Below are 20,631 nucleotides of genomic sequence, written 5' to 3' on the forward strand. Positions count from 1 at the left end.
GTGGAGCAAAAGAAAAGTGTGTACCAAGGTGAGAATGTGTAGTAATTGCGATACAGATTGCCGTGGATGTGGTTGAAAATTGCATTCTATACCGGTCGAAAGGATTGTCGGAGAAAACAGCATCCAATGGAAGAACCGTCGGATGGGTTAGGGAGTTCCCAAGCTAAGCTTGAAATATTGGTGGAGTCTTTGAAAGGTGACTTGCTTTTCCTCCCAGGTCTGCCAGACCAGTGTTGTATGGTATAAGAAATGTTAAAATATTTATATGGAAACTCTTTTGGAGTGGGTAAACTATGCAACGCATCTAAATATGTTGCATTTATTCTTCTTGTTTGTTCTGTAAACTATTTCGATGGATACGAATATTAAAGTAATATGAAAGAAATGGGGATCAAGAAAGCTGTTCCGATGGCGATAGTTCCCTTCTGTGGGATGGTTGTAAAAGGCATAGTAAAGCTTTCTGCTCCATATGATGCGAATGCAATGACCCACTACATTGCACGTGTAGACTGGTTTCTTTTGCTCTCTTTTCCAATCGATCGACACCATGGATCAATCTTGAGGGGTGGGAGTGGCGTTTGGATTTACAAGCCCCCACCGCAATCACGATTTTTGGTGTCGCAACGGAATGGTTACGAAATGGTGCTTTTTATGTCCTCAACATGACTGGTATACCAGCGAAGTGTTTTGAAAATAAATGCAAGTTAACCAAATGCATCTTGTTGCACTGGAAATTTATATGAAGGAATAACGATCTGGAGTTTTTTTTTCGATATCATTACCGGCGTTGTATCTAAGTTCGTTGAGCTACCGTACAACATACACAGTGACACGTAGCAAATTACCCTGGTATACTAGCTGAAAGTTGTATCGAAAATGTGTTGTTTTTTGTGGGTGAAAGATAGCATCATGCACAAGTGATAAGTGTGGAATCGGTTCATTCAAAGCGTTTACCGAAACTGTACACGTGGGAACATCCAAACAGTGGTTTTACCAACACTGGAGAGGTTTTTAAATGTTTCCACGTTTTATTAAAACATGATTAATGATTTGTTTCTTTTTTATCTTTTTTTTCTTACCACTTCCAGTTATTATTCAATCTAGCAACGGGAAAATGCCATGCTGCCGTTGTTTGTTCGTGTAGTAAATTAAGTACCGAAAAGTCGACCGTTCAATATTCCCTAGCGCCCGCTGCACAGGTGGTTCTGCTAGTGACCCCGTGAGGATGGCAGAGCGGTTTTCTGCTTCGACCGCGTTTACAAACATGAACAATAACAACAGTGGGGATGGTTGGGGTGACGATTGGGGCGATTGGAACGATACGCCCAGCACCACTAGCACGATGGCGAATGATGCCGGTGCACAGCAACCGTTCGGTTCCAAGCATCCGCCACCTGGCCATACTGTGACAACAAACCCGTACTTCCAGCAGCAGCCACAAATGCACTCGATGCCCGCTGGGCAGCAGTACTTCGATGGGCCTCCAAACGCAGACCAGCGCAATCACAACTATTTGCCGAACCAACCAGGCGCTCCGCAAGGCGCGTATCCCGTCAACAAGGCAGACAACACCGGCTACCCGCAAATGCAACCGACGATGGTTCCGCAGCCTCCAATGTACTCGAATGTAACGCCACAGCAACCGTATGTTCCGCCGCCACAGCAACAGCCAGTCTACGGACAGGCCGATAGTTTTTTCAATTCCGTACCTACACCGCCTGCACAGCAAGTCTCTCCAGCTCCGACCCCCCATCGTCCACCGTCGCATCCTCCAGCATCGATCACCCCGCAGCTGATGCCGACCTTCAGTCAGACCATTTCCGACAGCTTCGACACTTCAGCGAGCAGCAGCTGGAATTGGGTAACGGCGGCCGTGCAACCGGAGTCAACGGCGCGTGATGTGGTGGCCTCAAAACAACCGCCGCCATCGCAGACGTATGTGGATCACCCACAGCAACAACAACCACCGCAAGCATATGGGACGGGACGTCAGCAAAACACCCACCTACCGGAGATAGTGCGTCTAAAGCAGGAAACACTATCGCCGCAGTGGTCCATCGAAAGTCAGGTTTCATCGAACGACCGGTCGTCAGAAAACAGCGAAAACAACCCCGACCCGAGGAACATTCAACGTTCCACGGCTGCCGTCGCCTCTGCTGTGCCTTCCGAAACCGATATGTCTGGTGTCATCAAGGGAAATGGGCCCGCTAGCATGGGGGGCGAGCATCAATCGACGTACACGCCGTATCAAGCGGCAAGACCGCCGCCGCCACCGCAAAGTTCCCACACTCCACCAGCTGGCGTTCCAGATCGGTTAGATGAGGTCCTGGAAGCGTTAAGCATCAAGCAGGAACAGGGTGAGCTAGAAAATCGAGGAACCATTGAATCCAACTACCGGGAGCAATCGTTCCCACCTCCGCCTCCTTCGATTGCCGGCTCGGCCAGTGGTCCGATGGTCAACGATTCGTTGAACCATCCGTCGAAGTCGTCATCCACGACCCCACCATTGCCACCACCCCCGGTGGACAGCGGGAGCAGCGTTACGGCGACCGCACAACCGCCAGTACCACCACCAACCGTCTCGAAGCCAGCCGCTGGTCCACCACCTAAAGCGCTGCCAAACGTCGGCCCATCCGCGAATCCTTTCAAACGTGTCGGTGGTCGATCGCACATTGCCACACCGGGGCTAGCGGGAATGAGTTCGTCCGCTCCTCCTCCGGTGGTTGCTTCCGCACCTCTACCACCGATGAACGTGAACGCAGGTCCATTCTATTATCAGCAACAACAACAGCCACCACAGTTACCAACCGCACTTTTGCAGCCCCAGCTCGCAGAGGAAGCGAACAATGTGGAAACGCTCACGCCAGAAAATCAGGAAATACTTGTCGAATCGCGTTCCCTAGAGCACGTGGAAAATCATGAAATTGCCCCCAGCAACGACCGCAACCAATACCTGCAAACGGGACATCTGTCAGAGGATGGCTACGGGTCGGAAATGGCCACCGCGAGCACCAATAGCAGCAACAGCAACAACGTCCGTGCTCATCCAAGCTCGTTGACCACCGCATCGGTTGCCGGGGTAGGAGCGGGGCCGAACGATCGACGTCTACCTCCACCCGGACTGTCACGCTACGTACCGGGTCAGAACCAACAGCAACCGGACGTGAGTATGCAGCCTGCGGGGCAAAGTTTCCCCGAGCCACCGCCCGGATTGGATCGAATGGTTCCCGGTATGGATCTGCAGGAAAATGCTTCCAATCTTTCCCTGCTGGAGCGCCAAGCGGATGGAGAAGTTTCAGACGGTGCATCGGCCGTTCCATCCATTGTGCAGCCACCGTCTTCGGTATCGGTGTCGTCGGGGCATGCGTCCCAGCACTATCACCACGGGGGACAGCACCATCATAATCACGAGCGGGTCGATATGAGCGATCGAAACTTGTACCGCGTTCCGGGAGAAAGTGACAATCATCACCACAATCAGCAGCGTGTTGTGCCCGGAGGTCTGGAGCACGATCGCGTGATGTCAGCGACTGGACCATCGAATGTCCCTGTCGTTGCACCTTGCGGCCCAGCGTCTGCCGTTGTTCTGGGAGCTGCCACACCGGCTGCCACGTTGGATATGCCCGAAGAGCAACGTGAGCTGGTAATGGACGGAGAAAATCCGGACGATCGACGCGAGGAATCGCTCGTAGGAGGTAACGCGGATCCTGTGGTTGCTGGCAGCGCGAGCGGAACCGTTACTGCACCTGTTGCGGCCACGATCGAGACGGACTCGAACGTTACGATCGACACGCCGCGCAATGTGGAACCATCGAACACGTCCACGGCGGACGAGAGCGATAAGGGCGGCTTCTATGGTGCCGGTGTTGGACCTAAGGGCCGTCGGGAGGATGACAGTCTGAGGCGCTCAAACAAAAGTAAGAGCTCCCGTGATCGGTACGATACGGAGGATTCGGATTACAGCGAGCACGAGCGTCGCCGCCGGGAACGTGAAAGCAGTCTCGGTGCTGGTACTGGTGGACCGAGTGGTGGTGGTGGTGGTGCTGGGGGAAGTGGAGCACTCGCCGATACGGCCAGCCATCGTCACGAACGCTTGCGCCATCGTACCGCTGGTGGGGGTGAGCGGGATAAGGATAGACGCAAGGATACCGGACGCGATCGGGACCGAGAGCGAGACCGCGATCCGCGCGATCGAGGGGACCGTGACTACGACTACCGTGATCGAGACCGAACGAGGTACGTTATAATAGTGTTATCTGATCGAAGGATATGATGCACGAGTTACACAGATTTACGAGTAACTGTTAAGAATTGGAGACGTATTAGTAAGGGTTCGATAGGTTCATAGGCACTATAATGACAGCGTGGTTAAGTTTCATCGTCTTTATATCAGTTTTTATATAAATGATATCACCTGTATTCGTTTATGCCCCACCAACAACTGGCAATCATTATTATGCATAGAATTCTACGGTTGGATTGTTTAAACTTACCCAAACGTGATTTGTAATGCTTTATAAAAACCGGCAAAATGCACTAGAAAAGCCGTTCTAACGTTAGCATTCAAAATAGGGACAAATTTTCGTCGGCAATAGGAGAAAAACTGGACAAGATAATTAATCGTACTAAATTTCTACACAAATTTACATCAATTTAGTAAATTGATTGCCGGTTCTTTAGCCATAGCCAACATAACTATTCTTGTTATGTTATGTTATGTTAAGTTATTCAGTAGTTGTTTGGCCTTCACAGCCATCTATTACTACCCTTGGGTTTTAAAATTGTTGGAATTAATCCTGCGTTTAGGATTTGTATTCTTTTTTTCATGTTTTTCGTTTTTGCATGAAAAATCGTTGAAATATGTCAATTCTCTAATTCTCTGATTTTTCCTGTATACCAACAGATACGACCGCGATCGGGAACGCTACGGCCGCAGTAGCAAGTATGATCGCGAAATTCGCTACGAAACCGACGGTTCCAAGTACGAAACCGAGCGATCGACACGATACGAAAAGGACGACAAACGATACAACAGCTCGCGCGATGATTACTACCGCAAGCGGGATGAGCGTGGTCCCGGAGAAGATGGGCGTACAACAGGAACGGGCGCTGGCCGAGATCGGGACCGTGATCGGGATGGAGGTGATCGGCGGCAGCGGAAGGAGAAGGAACGTTCCGATCGGTACCGCGGCGAGGACCGTAGGAAAGGTAGGTGAATATTAAATTTGGGATAGGTATTTCGAAAACTTTTGACACAAAAGATGAAATCATGAAATGCAACTAGTAATGTAGGAGCCGGTTAAACATGTGGAGATTTTTTTTTGGCATATGGCTATGCCATATATAAGCGTTGAAACTGTTCCATCTGTTTTGCGAAACCCACCTCAAACAACCCCTGCGTCGGTTATCTAAAGTGACGCTCCTTGAGAAGAACACGATACCATGGTAAACAGATGCTGTACGTCAATCGCTTCGATGAAAGCTACTGCGGTGTGCAAAACAAAGGGGCCGATCGAGCAGATAAATTTGGTAGCATATACTTTGGAACATAAACCTCAACTACTTTAAGAAGACTTTATTGGATTGATATCAGCTGGAGAATTTTTGTACACGCATGTACACTTGTCTCACAGTTTGGGCATGCTGAATAGCACCTCGTTCCACCAGGCGGGTCGCCCGGTAACGTCCGGTGTTTGCATTATTTCCGATTCCATGCGCGCATACACTTCCCCGTCGGATGCGCCAAGTGGTGAGTTGAGCAGAAAATCTGGCGGTGCCAGTGCGTCCACCATCGCGATCGCATCCCGCTTGACCGTGGGCAGCAGGCGGAGAATCGATTCCTGCAGCAGACGCAACACGTTACGGCGACATTCTGGCGCAATGTACCCACCGGACTGGAAGTTTGGCAAGTGCTTCAGCAAGATTGTTGCTCCGTAAAGCTGGGCAAGAGCGGTGAGATACGTCTTTTCTGCGCCCGTTTCCATCGTATCGATGAAATTATGAAAGGCGGCGAATATGGTACGCTGGAACGAAATATGGAAAAGGTTTTGAAGAAGAACTAACACCGGGTGGGCACTTTACATACTTCACCGTAAGCGAGGGCCAGGTCTTTGGCGAAGAAAATTTGGGTATTATTGCGGGCTTCAAACTTGGTCTGGCCACGATCGAGAAAATCCGCCGTTCTCTGGTAGGTTTGCTCTAGCAAATATACCGTGAGCCAGTTTAGAGCGTGGAGAATTTCTAACGAAAGAGTGAGTGAAAATAAACGAGGATTGTTAAAAACTTTCATTCTTGTGGTGGTAACCCCTAGGGTCATCAGTACTTGCCATTCAAGTCTATGATATGCTCGACAGTCGTCCACCGTGCCCGGCGTTTAATGATGTTTTCGTACTCGACTAAAAATTGCATCGATCCCAGTGGAGTCAACTGTGCGAACTGCTCGAAACCACCCTTCATTCGGATGCCCACGAGCTGATGAGAAGCCTGTTGCAGCAGTACGTTGTTCTCACCTTCGTAGGTCACATTGGCGTCATTGTCGGCACGCAGGTCAGACAGACCGGCCATCTTCAGATAGCCGTGACCGCCGCACGCCTCCCGACACTCCTGAATACCGTCCCGCGCGGCCCAGCTACAGATTGGTTTGATGGCCGAGGCCAGGATGTGGATCTCCAACAGTGCGCGACCAACGCGTTCGTCCGTTTGCTCCAACATACTCACCTGCGTTTCACCGGACACCCGAGCCAACCAACCGTTGAACACCTTCAGTGCGACGCAAGTGGCCAGATGAGGCAGCAGGCGGTACTGCTGCGATTGGTACTCAAGAATCGGAAGCTCGTCTTCTTCTCCGTCTTTCAGTAGCTTCCCCGGCGGTCCGAACTGTTTCCGCGCGGCCGAATACCGAATGCCTACAGTGAGCGCCTTCGCAAGCAAGGTCTGTGACACGGTGCAGATACTGACGCGCCCCAGTACGAGCGGTCCCATGGTCAGCGCAAACCTTTCGGTGACATTCGGGAAGGGTGACTCAAAGGCCCCGGTCTCCTCGTTGACGTCGCCAACCCTTGCCAGCAGATGGTCGCGTGGAATGCGATACTGGCGGAACATGATAAATCCATTGTCGACCCCGTGCAGTCCGGCCTTTTCACCCAGATCGCCCACCAACAGTCCGGGAAAGGTGTGCAGCGTATGGAGGTCCCGTATGGGTACCACGAAACCGCTCACTCCGTGGCACTCCCCATCGGCGGTGTACAGCTGGGCCCACACGATCATATGGGTGCAGCTTTTGGCTAGATTTCCCGCCCAGCACTTGGCCGCCTCGAAGTCGGGCGTGTGCAGGACGAACTCCCGGGAGACCGGGTCGTAGGTGGCACGCGTCCGTATGCCCCGCGCGTTCGTACCGTGAGCGACCTCCGTTAGGGCGAAAGAGCCGGCAATCTCACCGGCCTCGGTGCGCTCGATCAGGTGTGCCAACCGGCCCGTATCGAACATTCGGATTGCGCCGGTAAACAGCAGATAGTTGACGGTTAGCCGAACTAGCAACGACATGTCGTACTCGGCGATCGTGCTGTAGTAGACCGAGGCCAGATCGGGCCGCTCAGTGAACGTGCTGTAGTCGAAGATCCGGGCGCGCTGCAGGGCATTCATCTGTAGCATAGCGAGTCGTCGCCGCTCGTCCGGCGGAGCGCTGCGCAACGAGCGCCCTTGTACGAAGGGGGCACTGGTGAGAAAGAGCGTGTACAGTTTCTGCTGCAGCTCGCGTCCGCGATGATCGAGGAAAGCTTGGCGCATCTTGCGCCAATCTATACTAGCCTCGTCCCGGTAACGTTTCAGTGGGCCATGGTTTGGGAACGAGCCGAAGAATCGCTCGTCATGTAGAAGATTATCTTGTGCGGCCGATGTGCTGTGAAAGAAGGACAGTACAATCCAGTCCAATACAATGCAGCTACACTGAAACTCATACTTACCAGGCGGAAGCAAAAGCTGGCGTCATTTTCGTTGGAGCTAAGACCTTTCAGCAAAAAGAAATATCCACCAGTGTGGTTCAATGTTAAAAATGAACTATAAACGACTCATTCTGGTCCGGTCGAAAATCGCCTTTTCCCATCGGAGGTTACAGCTGGTACGAAAAGTGTACGTGCTTGGAAAATTGTTTACTAAGAACTCAATTCTTCGTATATGGTTATAACATCAGGGACACATCATATCGAACCACCTATGTACTTTTCGAGCTGCCTATCTAATAATGATTATTTATTCACCGTCGAAAATGGACGAACTTTGGTGCACTACGCATAAGAATTTATTTGAATACATAATTTTTCCCAAATGCAACCGAAATGTAAGACTTGTTCGAGTGTTGCACGGTGCTTGCCTTCATTCTGATCTGACGTGTCTGATTCGATTAGGTGTTTGCATGCCACTTTCGGAGCTGAATTTAAGCGAAAGTTAGATAGCTTGAATGTACCACATTCCAGTTGTTGACTATCGCCAGTCGCTTCACACACTGGAGCCTTCGGTAAGCCTATGATAAACTACTTATGAAATGTCAAATAATTCTATCACCGATATTGACAAACGTCCGGAATTACCCCAGGTTTCCACGAGTTTTTTAAAAACCGTGGATGAAAAAGGTTGTGTTGAACCTGCGAAAATGTCCCATCCTTTTTAAGGATGATTGTCTACAAATAAAAATTAAATGTTATTGTTGAAGAACTAAATTTAAAAAATAAGTTGGAAATTTTGAACGTTTGAACGTGGTTAAAACATTCTTAATTATTCCTGCGATGAAAATTGTCTGCAACTTTTAAAAACTTAAAATCCATCCAGCTTGCGTTTGCGTGAACATTTCTGATAACTTCTAATCGATTCTGACGATTAAATGGTATTATTTGTGGATGGAAAAAGGTTCCTCATATATGAAAAATTGACAAAGACTAGAGTTTTTATTCCCGACAGTACGAATGAGTTAAGTTAAGTTTCTTTTAATATTCAATTTGATCAAACTTTTAATAAATGTAAATCCCGTTTATTTGTTTTCTCCTCAGACGATCGATACCGCGAAGGGGAAAAGCGTCGAGATCGTCACGATCGGCGCTACGATCCGGAAGACTATCGCACCGGCAGCCGCAACGGAACCGAACGCGATCGTGCTCGCGACAGCCGCGAACGGGATGATCGCAAAGACAAAACCGATCGCAAATACATGCCGCCCGGTTACGGAACGGTACCGGGTGCCAGTGGAGCGTATGGTCAGGCAAGTGGCTACTACGACCCGTACAGCTACTACGCCCAGCACCAGCAGTACTACGAGCAGTTGCGACGCACGAACCCGCAAGCCTACGCCGAATGGTACCGCACGTACTACTCCCAGATGCAAGCCAGTCAGCTCCAGCGCGATCTACTGACCACGGATGGGCGCGAATCGGTGCACTCGGGCCGCAGCTCGGCGAACGATAAGGAACGGTAGGTGGATTCAACTATCTTCCTATTGAATCCTAGCAGGTATCGTGTGGGTGTGTGTATGTGTGTGGAGTGACTGTGTGATTGCTTCAAACATTGTTTTCCATCAAGTACTTTTCCCCAGCAAAAGCAGTTCTTGTACCAAAAAGAGAGCGGAAGCTGCACAAATGTGTACAAACAGTCTTTCTCTTCGGCAAAGAACGGCCTTTCTGTATGGATTTCTTGTGTGAAGTTTGCGTTTTCTTAAACTTCAGCAATCGGTTTTATTTTCCATGTTTCTGAGTGCGAGTGTCGTCTTTTCTTTGGTCTTTTCCTTGAGCGCCTATCTCTGTTACCTTATGGTTTATTTTCACCATGTTCCTAATTGACTCAAGAATAATTGTATTTTTTCTCAAACAATGCCCTTATCTTATTTTTCCTGGGTGTTAAAAATAACCCAACTGTATTCTTACTATATTTCTGCGGTATTTATAATTTTTCTATGTTTTATTGATTAACATTGCGATCTTCATTGCTTTCCGTCCATCAGAATATGTTTACTATATGGTTTTATTTTTGGTTTGTAACGTTTTTTTCCGATCAAAATGAGGTGCATGATATGACGATTGATTTGGAACATTTGGCAACTGTAACTTATTCGTTGGTATCCACTAGAGAAAACTAGTCAACTCCCAAAATTGCGCATATGCCCATCGTACTCCTTGATTTCATTTTGTTCGGTAAAAAATGTCGGTAAGCTTCAATAACCCCTCATGTCATCACGCCCCGTTTATGCACAATACTCGCTGTCCCCGGGATTCATACTCATACCGGATATGTTGCACCACCACCCAGGGGGCAAACTCGTCATCATTCTATTGCACCTTTCAGCTTCGTTCTCCTCTAGCGCGCTTCGGCATTTGCTAAACTTTCCGGTTTAAAGAAGCCTCTATGAACAGGTTGCAGGTGACTAGCTGTGTATCATAGTGCTTCTTAAACGCTTTACTTTTCTTTAGAAAACGGTTTGTCTGGTTACAAGCATCTTTATTCCAAAAGGGTAGTAGTGTTTTCGAACATCAACAAAATACATTTCTAAACTCATGATAGTACAACTAGAACCACGTCGCTTTTCGCCTGAATTTTTTCTAAACTTTACGTGATGGTTAAACCATTCATCACTACCGTCGATTTTTATTTTCATGAGCTTTCTACTAGCAAAATTGTATAAATTGTGCAAAAGTTAGATAACACAGTTTATTACGTTCCCAAAAAATCGTGTGAATTTTTATTCTAACAGCGGAATTTCACTGGCAACAGCCGAAACTTTGGTTACATTGTGTTTTGGAGCGATCGATTTCCATTCGATTTATAACCATCGGCAGTTATGTCCTCTTACGCGTGGACCAGCGATGTGGTTTAATATTCGTCATTAATTTGGAATTTGTTGAACAAATTATCATATACAGTCGAGCGCAAAATTGAACGTACACTTACAACTATGTCACAAGTTATCTGGAGAACTGGCAAAGAAACCTGTGCAAAATTTATGGATTTTGGAATATTGCATTGAAGCATTCATAGGGGATCTGAAAATGTAATGCACGTTCATTATGTCAACTGATATTTACAAATACAGCCAAACGCACCGCGAAATATCATGTGAGATTTGAATCGTGGCCCTGCTGGAGGCAGTAGTCAAGAAGTTTGATTAAGTCCGTAGTTAAAACTCATCCATCTGGAATTGAACTTTAAGCAACGTAATGTGTACGTTTCATTTGCCAAATAAATAAGGTACTGAAACACGTTTAAGACATTGCGTTCAGTCAATGTTTCCTCCAGTTATGGTAGAAAAACTCCTTTAAGTGTATGCTAAATTTTGCGGCTGACTGTAATTCTCTTATAGATTTCTTTACTGCAATCAGAAATTTCACAGACATTGAACTCCCAGCTAGAACCGAACAATGCCAATGGTCTCGTAACCAGGTCAAAAAGTAACCATCTCTTTGCAAAGAAAAATAGAATGATTGGAAACTGTCCACAAGAAAATTTAGGCGAATGTAACGTTACACCGGTGTCCGTACCGTGTTCTATTCACCTGCAGGTTTAATCGGACCACGCCGTTCATGCACACTCCCGGGCTGTACAATCCCGAGGAGTACCATCGGCATTACAATAATCAGTCGATGCCATCGGCGGCCATCGGTGGCGGTGGCGGCCTCGGTCCCGGTGGTGCCCTGCTCGACCAGAGCTACCTGAGCGACGTGTCCGGGCAGCCATCGTCACTGCCGCCGATGTTCCATCATGCGCAAGCATTCCAGCACCACCAGCAGCAGCAGCAGCACTCTTTGCTTCACCAACAGCAGCAGCAGCAGCAACATCTTCGGGCCACCACTTCGCTGGCACTGGACAGAACGTACCACCACGGTGACGCGGGCGGATACTTTCAACCAAGGTGCTTTTCAACTTTATCATTTCATTTTTTTTATCAGTTTAGCACTTCACTTATCTTACTCTCTATTATCTATTCATCCTTTCCGAATACCCCCGGTTCATGCTTAAAAGTTCTTGTTTTGCCTGTTTTGTTTGTTTGTTCGGTTCATTTATTCAATCATTCGTGGTAGTTTTCATTTGCCAGTATCGTTTTTGCATGCATAGTGTCCCTGTCCTGCGGTGGCCCCGCATTGCATGGCGATCGTTTGGCTTGGTTTAGTATTGTTAGTAGGTTATGAATGAAACTAGTTCATCTAAACACACCACCTCCAATCATCAACCGTAGCGCAATCGAGGGAGGACCATGGCCAGTAGCTGGCTGCTAATGTATGTACAGTTTATTTGAAATATTACTCCCACTTTAACGGTAGTTTTGTCGGATATTGTCGTATCGTACGTAAACGGTTACAAATTCCTCCACCTCCTCTTCCCACCGTTGAAGATCGTATTCAAGCTATCAAACTCCTGTAAAATGGGTCGAACAGTTTTCCCATGTATTAATTATTCAATGTTTTCTTTCTTGTTTTTAAAAACCTTCTCAAAAAAAAAACAAACGAACATTTATCTTGCCACGCTCCCAGAATGGATCAAATTGATGCATCGATTGCAAAGGTGGACACCGGTACTGAACTGTCGATGATGGAACCGGAACGGCTGACGCCGCGCAAGTTTCCCGAAATACACCCAATCGTAAACGTATCGGCCGGGCTGCTCATCTCAACGAAGAACCGGCTGACCATGAATGGGATGGCGGACACAGTTAAAATATTTAGTCTGGGTAAGTGTGTACCTCCCCCCCCCCCCCCCCCCCCCCTACCCCCACCACCCCTTTGACGCGTCAAACCGGTGTCCTTAATGCTGTGCACTCTTTCAGGCTACAGCGATGTGAGCAAGAAGCTGTTCCACACCTACCCGGGACCATTGGTGAAGGGTGTGACGCATAAGAAGTCGGTCATTGAATTTTGTGAGGAGCAACTACGTCAGGGGCCACCGTACAGCGGCGCACTGGCATTGATCAAGTCCCGGGGCAACTCAATCAACAGTCTTCATTCGTCGTCGCTTGCGGCCGGAGTTAATCGTAGTTCCTTTACATTGCTGTGGAATTACATTATCCTATTACTGCGACAGAATGGCGTAAGGGTTTCGAATTGTGTAATGGATGATCTTCATTTTTAGTTGGACTAACACAACTCTTTGCTTTACTTCGTAGACCTTCGTCGGGACGGACATCTCGGAGCTGCTGATGCAAAACAAAACCGAATATCCGTTCGAGTCGCTACAGACTAGTGCAATCCGGTCGGCAAACATTAGCGGGCGTAACTCTTCCCTTTCAGTGGCAGCCGTAGAGCGCACCCCACGAGAAGCCGACGCACGCCAGGACGGAGAAAGCGATCGCGATGTTGCTGACGCATCGCACGACGCAACACAGCAAGACTCTAAGGATCCTTCACTGGAGCTAACAGCGGTCTCGAAGACGAGCCTTACCGAGCTCGAAATAACCGACAAGTTCCGCAACTATCTGCTGTACGGAAACATTAGCGAAGCGCTCGAATGGGCAACCGAGCACAACCTTTGGGGACACGCGCTTTTCCTCGCCTCGAAGGTGGACTCCCGGCAGCACGCGAATGTTATGATGAAGTTTGCCAACAAACTGACGCTCAACGATCCGCTTCAGACGTTGTATCAGTTGCTGAGCGGAAGAACTCCTGCTTCCGTTACGGTAAGGTCACGATTGCGGGTCACATTGACGATGGGCATTAACCTAGTATGCATTCCGGGCATTTCCACTTTCCCCAGAGCGTGTTGGATGAAAAGTGGGGTGATTGGCGCCCGCATCTGGCGATGCTGATGTCGAACAGTTCGGCAAAGCCAGAGTTGATTAAAAAATCCATCACGACGCTGGGCGATACGCTTCTCAATCGCGGTGATTTGTATGCCGCCCACTTCTGCTACCTCTTGTCCGACGTGGCCTTCGGTCGGTTCGCCGATGTTAAGCAGGATGCTGCTGTCACTGGGGGCAGCGCGGTTCGCTTGGTGCTACTCGGCGCCGCACACCACCATCGTAACTTCCGCGAGTTGTCCACGAACGAGTCGATTATGATGACGGAAATTTACGAATACGCGCGCTCGCTAAATGAGGATCGTTATTCCATCGCTGAGTTACAGGTAGCCATACATAATTCATTGAAATTTTGAACGTCAATAAAATGTTTCTCTTTTACAGCGTTACAAATATCTATTAGCCTGCCGGATGCTCGATCAAGGCATGCAGCTGAAATGTTTACTCTACATGGAGCAAATTGCCGAACAGATCCTGCAGGATTCGTACCGTTTCGATACGGACTTCGTGCGGAAGGTAAATGGTTGCTTCGTAACCCCTCCTATCCACTCGATGCTAACTTGATTGTGAATAAATAATTGCCTCTTGCATTCTATCAGGTGTATACACTGGGTGATCGGTTGAAATATTACGATCCAGTTATGGAAAAAGCACTGGATGAATCTGTGGACAACACTGGCCGGGGCAATATCTATGCAAACGTAGAAGATCCGCAATGGCTGAGGCGATTAAATGAACTTTTGCTAAGTAATGTAAGAAAATTAAACATGCACACTCCAAATATTCCAACATGGCATGGATTCAATGTTACTTTTGGATTTTACAGACAACGCTGCCCGGTGGTGCGAATTATAATAACAACGAAGGTCAACTGACGTACGACTATGCTGGTTATGGACACGGCTTAGACCACACGCAACCCTCGAGCAGCACTGTTGGTCAAGAGCAAACGTCCGTGTCTGGTTACCCAACGGAAACGAGTGACATCAATAAGCAGTTTAGTGAGATTAGTCACCAGCTCGGGCAGCTAAACCTGCAATATACCAGCGACACGCAACCACAATATCCGCCAGTCCCGTCCGCCGATGGTTCGGCTTCGCATCTGCAGCCGTCGTACGAATCATCCGGTGGTACAGCGGTCCCAGCATACGATCAAGGCTATGAATCGATCAATCAGCCGCACTCTATGGTGGATCCGAATGTAGATCAAGGTTCGCTGCAACAAACTCAGGACTCTAACGACTATAGTCAGCCGCAACAGCCGCCATTCAATCAGTATATGAATTACGATCAGCAGCCGCAACAGCAGCCGCAACAGCAGCCGATCGGTGGAACTAACATTTTTACACCGGTAGCTTCATCAGCGGACAATAATGATCCCATGGTAGCACCAGGACCCTACGATGGTGCATACTGGGGAGCAGCAGCTGCGCCTGGTAACAGTGAGGTGAATAGTTCTTAATTCTCTCATAACCATGCAGGAAATGTTTGTTAGCAATTTTCTATTTTTAATATTAGAATTGATTGTTGAATAAGAATTTGCTAGCGTTAATCAGCCCTCGTTTTGGAAACGCGGCCAGCACGGTTTTGTTTCTCCATTCTTCCGGAAAAGATAATTGGATGATTTTTAGGTTGTTGAATTTTTTGGTTTGTTCCGTTTGCTCCTTCGGCCATCAACATACTTAGTCTTTTAGTTATCGTGTTGGTTTTGATTTGCATTTTTGACTCCACATTTTGAATGATGCGGCTAATATTACCCACCCACAACTATGCCAATGCTTACCTTCCTCTTAAAAAAACACATACACGGAATGCAGCGAAGAGGAAGTCAGGAAAACCATTCATGGCAGCATCAACAGCATCACCAGTACCATCGGCATGACGACTTCGACGAAGATGAGCACGAAGCCGACGAGGAAGACGACGACCACCAGCAGTGTGACCGTAGTTCGTCGTCACCCTCCCCGTCGGTGGATGCTTCCTCCGGCAGATATCCTCGGTCGTCCGTATCCGGCGTTGCCCCGCTGGAGCGTAGTGCACCACCTCCATCGTCGGGCGCTTTCGATTATCATCGATCCATTATTCAGTCGTCAGCGTGTGATCGCGGCGGAGCGTGCGTAAGTAGCGTTGTGAGGGATGGCAATGCGTATGGCCCCGCAGGGAGTGGCAGCAGTAGTTCGCCACTCTCGGAAACCTTTCGTGGTGATTACTGTGCTAACAACGACGACGGTGTCACGCGCGAAAACGCTTCACTGTTGTCCTCGCGAGATCAACCATGTGCAAACGCTTCTGTCAAGCGCCGTGCACGGCAACAAACGCTTGTTCCACTCACTATGCGGCGGCACGTGCAGTTTCAAATAGCAAAATCATCAAGTTCGACTTTATGTGACCATAGGAGGACGCAGACCGTAGGGCGAAGCGTAGACAAATGCTGTACGGTAGAAGGTCCGTTGGTGCGAAAGGTTCGAAAAAAGCGTCGCAAAATACCACAAGGAACCGAACACGTGCACAGTGTACCACAACAACTGATACCCGGAGGACAACCCGCAACAAGCCATCCGATGAAACTTTCCAAAGCGTACCTCTACACGGCACGCAGCCGGCGGGAAGGGTTTCTCAGCCACCGGGATGTGGTGTACAATGGGACTTTTCCGATCGACATGCCATTCTGTAGCCGGTTCAAGGACTATAATTACAGCGGCGAAAGCTCCGATTCACCGACCACTGGTCCCTTAGCGGTGGACGGTGGTAGTCACGATGGAGCGGGGGCATTACGCCGCGATAAAGATACAATCGACGAAGGTATTCGTGGCTATTTCGATGGGAAAGACCTTGGCAGCCTTAGGCGGCGGTCGATTGCCGGACGAAGTGGTGACCGGTCCGCGTTGACCTACGCGATTGATGAGCCATTTTAATATGGGAAATTTGAGGTTTTAATTAATGACGATTCTTTGCCACTTTTGGCAGGCCATTTTTATGTTTGCCTTGCGATTATCGACAAGCGTCTGCGGGGGTTGTATTCTAGGTCTAGAAAACTAAAGCGACTGAGAAGAGATGCAAAGTGTGTATGAATGGAATGTAAATGGAAAAGAAATGGCAAACTAGGATGAGTGTTTGTGTGTCTTCGCTGTGTGCAACCAATCGCAATGTGTTGATGATGTTTGAATTTTAGTTTCTTCTAACCTATACTTATTTTACGTTTCTTTTTCACATATGCCTATCATGTTTATTGTGTTTGCAGTTTTTAGTTGTTTTTTTTTTTGCATTCCGCTTTTTAAAAGCGTTTCTTTTTGCTCCGTTGTTGTTATTGAATGTGTGTTCATATTTCTGTTTCCAATGTTTATTTACTCGTTTCCCCTCTTCAATGATCGCCAGGTACCAAAACCCACGATCTCAATGCCGAATTCCGGCTCGAACCGGCCGGGATTTCACGATGAGATAGATGAAGAACAGAAGGCGAGCGCAAATGGTGGAATGAAGCCTCCACAGTCGAATGCAGCACAGGGAGTCAAAAAGGGCCCCGTTGGAAAGGATGCGAAGGCATCGGGTCCGGGCGCTGCGGCCGGTGCGGGTGGAGCTCAAGGGTAAGGAAATGCAATGTTTTACGTGCAAAGCACGTAATGGAAATTTGTAAATTGTATGTTTGATCTCGTCTGTTCTTTTTTATTTGGCGCAGATCGGGATGGTTCGGTGGGATTTGGAACAAGTTTTCGCTCAAGCCGAAGAACCAGATGATACTGCCCGATGATAAAAACCCAAAGGTAACTAAATTATTGCACGATGGGAAAAGAGGTTTATTTTATGTTGTTTCTCCACGTTTTGCAACATTTCCTCTCTCATAGATTGTCTGGGATGAAGCATCGAAGCGCTGGGTAAATACGGATGAGGGTGAAGCGGAAACGGAAGCGTACAAGCCACCACCGAAGATGTCAGATCTTATGCCGAAAGCAGCCGCACCGACCATGCCCAATGCTGCACCAGTAGCAGCCCCTACAGCTTCGATGGGTGGAAGTGGCCCCGTACCACTCATGCCAACGCCAACAGTCGATCAAGGCGCGTTCTCACAAAATCCCGTCCCGATGGGTGCCGGAAATGGTGGTATGCCAGCGGGAGCTCCCGCCGTACAGTCTAGTACCCCCGTCGGTGAGCCAACGAAAGTTCCCACGTTGCAATCGAACATGTACAAAATGCAGCGTAATCGAAGTTAGTACTCTTTTTCTAACTATTGTGTAAAATGTTACGAGAATTTATTCTAAACAAACGATTGAGCACTTTTTCGTTGAACAGCTTTGAAGAGATCGTACGTTGACGTCTTCAATCCATCCGGTGCTGCACCGAGCCGCCCTCAGGAACCCGTACTAGCCCCAACTGTTCCATCGTTGCCGACTGCACAGGGAGGCTTTTTCGTGCCCGCGGGACAGCAGACAAACGATGGTGCTCCGGTAAGCATATATTTCCCCACTCCACTCTAAAGGACAAGACAGTTTACTACATTTTTAATTTCCTTTCTATAGGGAATGCCACAGTTCTACAATCCAAATGAGTTTGCTGGTAGTAGCACTTACCAGCAGTAATGTAATCCACAACGCCCAGGTCATAAATGGCGATTCTTGGACTGATAATGACATATTCAAAACTCATGTTTGCTACAGCACCCGTCGGAAAACAAACATATGGCCCTACGACCAAGGAAACCACCAGGGAACAAGCACCGCAACTTTTAACGCACGAGAAACTCGTGCAACGTTGGCGGAAGGTTTGGAAACACGAAAGTATCAGTCACATTCACAGTTCTAGTTTAGTAGTGTGCATCTAACCAAGTTTATTTTACATGCTGTACATTTTTGATAGTTTTTGTTTTCGTTTCGATCTTGGGGTTGCGACTATTTGAGTGTTCACTCCAAATACTGTCTTTAGTTTGTGGAATTTGGAACGTTAATGGATTAATTCCCGTAAAACCGTTCAAGGCGCGAAGGATGAAAAAATCTGCTACAAATCAGGCAACTATTAGAAATTTGATTACTGCTGGGTGCTCGGTCCATTTGAAATTAGCCTCAAGGGAATTGTTTATGTAGCTTGTTTTCCGGGCGAAATGTTAGAATTGTTTAAATATTAAGCGTGTCCTGGCAATGCTTTTCACCACGTTTCTTTACGTTCTTATTCTTTAAGTCAATCGTGCGTCAATCTGCTTAGCTTATTTGTTGCCTTATAGTTTTATTTGTCATATGATGGCCTTTCTCGAGACGACACGACGAAGCGTTTTGTTTCAGCAAATGAACCATTGCATTGCAATACTTTCTGCGGAGAAAAGTTATTAGTCTGTAACATCAATCTTTCTTGTGTGTGCATTTAAGTTTTCCTTCCATTGCGTGTTCTGTAGATGTGTATGAAAGAAAACGGTCATTTTTCGCGAGTTAGCGAGGAAAGTTAAAAAAAAAAGTAGTACCGCAAAGGGACACAAAAATCCCAACAGAGCTAGCACGAGCAATTCATTTATGATTCGACTACGTATGATTTATTGTACTCTATCAACTACAGGTGCGCGGAAGTGTTAAATTGTTTTAAAAATTATCTTAGTTTTTGTTTCTCGTATCAATCGAAAACCACATTAATCGTCAGTTAAGATACTACAATTTTAAACGTTGGCTAGAGGACATTTTTAGTGAGAGTTTGTTTTTTTCTTTTTTTGTACGGCATGCGGGTTGGGGTGAAGTGAAGAGTATTCCGGTATGTGTTTTAAGTTACGAAAACAGTTTCTTTGGGTGGAATCTGTTGATAGACGCTAAAATGTGCTCGAACCATCCGATAGACACGTGTAATTTGTATTGGGAAATTAGGAAATATCTTTCAAAATTCTGCAAAGCAAGGGCAACCATCGAATGGGTAAAACTGGGAACGAACGATATAGTGAGTCTTTGTGATATGGATTTGTTATCTACTATGTTTTCGCTTTTGTTCTGCGTTTGAATGCTTTCCTACCTTAGTTTGTATGCGATCGTATTTGGTTTAAGTTAGTTCCGTTACTGGACCATGAAAAAACCCTGCAAATGTAATCCCGCCCCGTTCGACGCAATGAAAAGACACACAAACACTCCGGATGTCGTGAATGATGATGATAATGATAGATAACAATAAAGAGGATAACGGGGTGGACAGCACGGTGACTATCGATGACTCGACTATGTAGGCAGGCCCAAGGATGTAAAAAATGCAACAACAAAATGTGCAAGGGATATTACAGAATGTATTTAGCCAATTTTTCAACAGAATAAATGAACAATACTTGAAAACGAATATTAGTGTTACAACCGTAGAAAGAAAGACACAACAGACGGGCTACTTATTATTTTGGATTTCCGTTGAAGATTTTGTTAGAGAAACCCATGATGGTTTGTTTCTGCAATGCGTTGAGCCTAAGAAAACTATCCAAGTCCTGCAGCAATTTGTTTGTTTTCCGTTGAATGAAAGTCATCGAAGTAGCAACGTCACGAGCCTGATTACCATCTATTAACGTTCCCAGACGCTCAACTTCCTGCTCTATCGCAGCGAGTTGCTCTCGATGACTTCCGATGGAAGCGAACGTTTCCTTGGAGATGGTGCTCGGAGGAAGAAATGTAATCTTTTCTCGGATCACTTCGCGCAGGATCTCCATCTTGCCCTCGAGCTGGTCGAGCTGTTTGGTGATCGCAGGCGGCGCAGCGGATGTTTTATTCAATCCATGCAGCACTCCGTGTTCGAGAAGCGTTAACCGATTTAGAGATTCGTGGTACGACGCAATAGTTTTGCTGAAGAGTTCGATATCTGCTTCGATATCCTTCAGCATGATCGACCGGGCATGCTGCAGTTCCTCTTTGGCGGTGATCGTA

The 20,631-nt window shown here is 47.5% G+C and overlaps 1 protein-coding gene across 1 annotated transcript; it reads left to right on the forward strand.

The window, feature by feature from the left end:
- Positions 1-1,225: 1,225 nt before the first annotated feature.
- Positions 1,226-19,336, forward strand: LOC131268186 (uncharacterized). Its single transcript, XM_058270801.1, has 17 exons — positions 1,226-4,237; positions 4,899-5,208; positions 9,042-9,459; positions 11,537-11,887; positions 12,507-12,703; positions 12,800-13,059; positions 13,136-13,645; positions 13,723-14,091; positions 14,150-14,281; positions 14,365-14,517; positions 14,592-15,212; positions 15,616-16,533; positions 17,141-17,349; positions 17,442-17,526; positions 17,608-17,968; positions 18,053-18,207; positions 18,280-19,336. The coding sequence occupies exons 1-17, from the start codon at positions 1,226-1,228 to the stop codon at positions 18,337-18,339; spliced, it is 8,121 nt and encodes a 2,706-aa protein (XP_058126784.1). The 3' UTR covers positions 18,340-19,336.
- The last annotated feature ends 1,295 nt before the right edge of the window (positions 19,337-20,631 follow it).

The sequence above is a fragment of the Anopheles coustani genome, chromosome 3, assembly GCF_943734705.1.
Source record: "Anopheles coustani chromosome 3, idAnoCousDA_361_x.2, whole genome shotgun sequence".
Classification (NCBI taxonomy): Eukaryota; Metazoa; Arthropoda; class Insecta; order Diptera; family Culicidae; genus Anopheles; species Anopheles coustani.

Coding starts and splice junctions, on each gene's coding strand:
- LOC131268186 (XM_058270801.1), top strand. CDS start 1,226: ATGGCAGAGCGGTTTTCTGCTTCGACCGCGTTTACAAACATGAACAAT. Junction 16,534..17,140: donor GTAGTCACGATGGAGCGGGG/GCATTACGCCGC, acceptor AATGATCGCCAG/GTACCAAAACCCACGATCTC. Junction 17,969..18,052: donor CAAAATGCAGCGTAATCGAA/GTTAGTACTCTT, acceptor TTCGTTGAACAG/CTTTGAAGAGATCGTACGTT.